General features: G+C 67.6%; 1 protein-coding gene across 1 annotated transcript in view; it reads left to right on the top strand.

Moving 5' to 3' along the window:
• Positions 1 to 304: 304 nt before the first annotated feature.
• The window catches only part of SLC38A3 (solute carrier family 38 member 3), an 8,807-nt gene continuing 7,691 nt past the window's right edge, over positions 305 to 1,420 (top strand). Inside the window, exon 1 of the mRNA XM_026857589.1 lies at positions 305 to 428. Coding sequence (XP_026713390.1) covers positions 366 to 428 — 63 coding nt within the window. The 5' untranslated portion in view covers positions 305 to 365. The remainder of the gene's footprint in view (positions 429 to 1,420) is intronic.

The raw sequence follows: 1,420 nt of genomic DNA on the forward strand, positions 1-1,420 counted from the left end.
GCAGAGGGATGCAGCCCCTTCCAGGACTGGATCCCCTGCGGTGCCCCAGCCACGGGGGAAGGCTGGCAGGGGGCTGGGGCGAGCCCAGGGCTGCCTGCTGCCTGCCTGCCAGGGCAGGGCAGGGATTTGGGAGCCCCGCCGCCCCACACACGTGTCCCCATCCTGGCGAGGAGGGGAAGGCATCTGTGCTGGCCGGGACACGGCGTGCGAGACCAAACGTAGCCTCCCCTGGTGCGCAGACGTGGCCGGCGGGAGGGTACGTGCCGCCCCACGCATACAGCTCGGCGTTCCCTGCGGGGGGGCTGTGGGACGGCACCGGGGCCCAGCTTGGGCTGCCCAGCCATGACGGAGGGTTGGGGGGGGGGATGATGTCCCAGGTGTCACTGAGCAGTGGGACAGCAGGAGCAGCCCAGGAGAGCTGGAGCTGGGTATGGAGAAGCGGGAGGACTCGGCACAGCAGGGCTGTTGCTGTCCTTGTCACCCGGGGCCGGCAGGCAGCAGAGGCGGATGCTGGGAAATCGGTGCAGCTGGCTCAGCAGCCCCAGAGACACAGCCCGGGGTTCCACCATGGGGGGGTTCTGTGCCCACATGTGTGGCCGTAGCCATGCCATCAGGGTGAGCGAGTGGGCGCTGGGGCTGGCAGTCAGGAGGAGGACAATGCTGGGTGACACATGGGCCACCGAGGATGGTGGCATCCCGTCAGTGTGGCAGCATGGCAGTCTCATGATGGGCTGGGGCTCTCGGGGCTGGCACGCCGTGGGATGAGATCCCTGGGGAGATGCTCTTTGCTTGTAGCAGAGGGTTCCAAACTGAGGTGGGCACAGAAGGACAGGGTGAATCTGCCACCCCAGCCCTGGGGGTACCCACGTCACCCCCCGGGGCCATCCCCCACTCCATGTATTTGTTGTTCTGCCTAGCCTTATCACAAGGCAAACAGTGGCAGGCAGGGCACGTGCTGCCCGATCGAAGCATCTCCCGTTCCCTCCCCTTTCATCTCCCCCACTTCCCAGGCTGCTGCCAGGAGACCCTGGCCGAGGGGCAAAGGCCGGGGCTGGCCAGGGAGGTGACGGCGAGTGATGCCGGGGCTGTGCCAGGCCTGTGCCAGGGCTGTGCCAGCGCTGCCCCGGCAGGAGGAAGCGTCTGGGTGGCGGCACTAAACCCGGTGCATGCGAAATGAGCCCAGCCGTGCCGCTTGCTATTCTGAGAGGCGCTCGGGGGAAGAAGCTGGTATTTCCTGAGCTGCCCGGCGAGGTGTAATTATAACCTGAGAGAAGAAAGGGGCTGCAGAGGAGAGCGCCCAGCCTCCCTGGCGCCCGCGGGGGAGCAGGCAGGAGGAGCAGGGCAGCTCCTGCCTGCTGCTGGTGGGATGCAGCAGATCCCGCCTGTGGGCAGCCCGGCAGTGCTGGGGGGGGGGGGGGGG

The sequence above is a fragment of the Athene cunicularia genome, assembly GCF_003259725.1.
Source record: "Athene cunicularia isolate RWA chromosome 12 unlocalized genomic scaffold, athCun1 chr12_part1, whole genome shotgun sequence".
NCBI classification, from domain to species: Eukaryota; Metazoa; Chordata; class Aves; order Strigiformes; family Strigidae; genus Athene; species Athene cunicularia.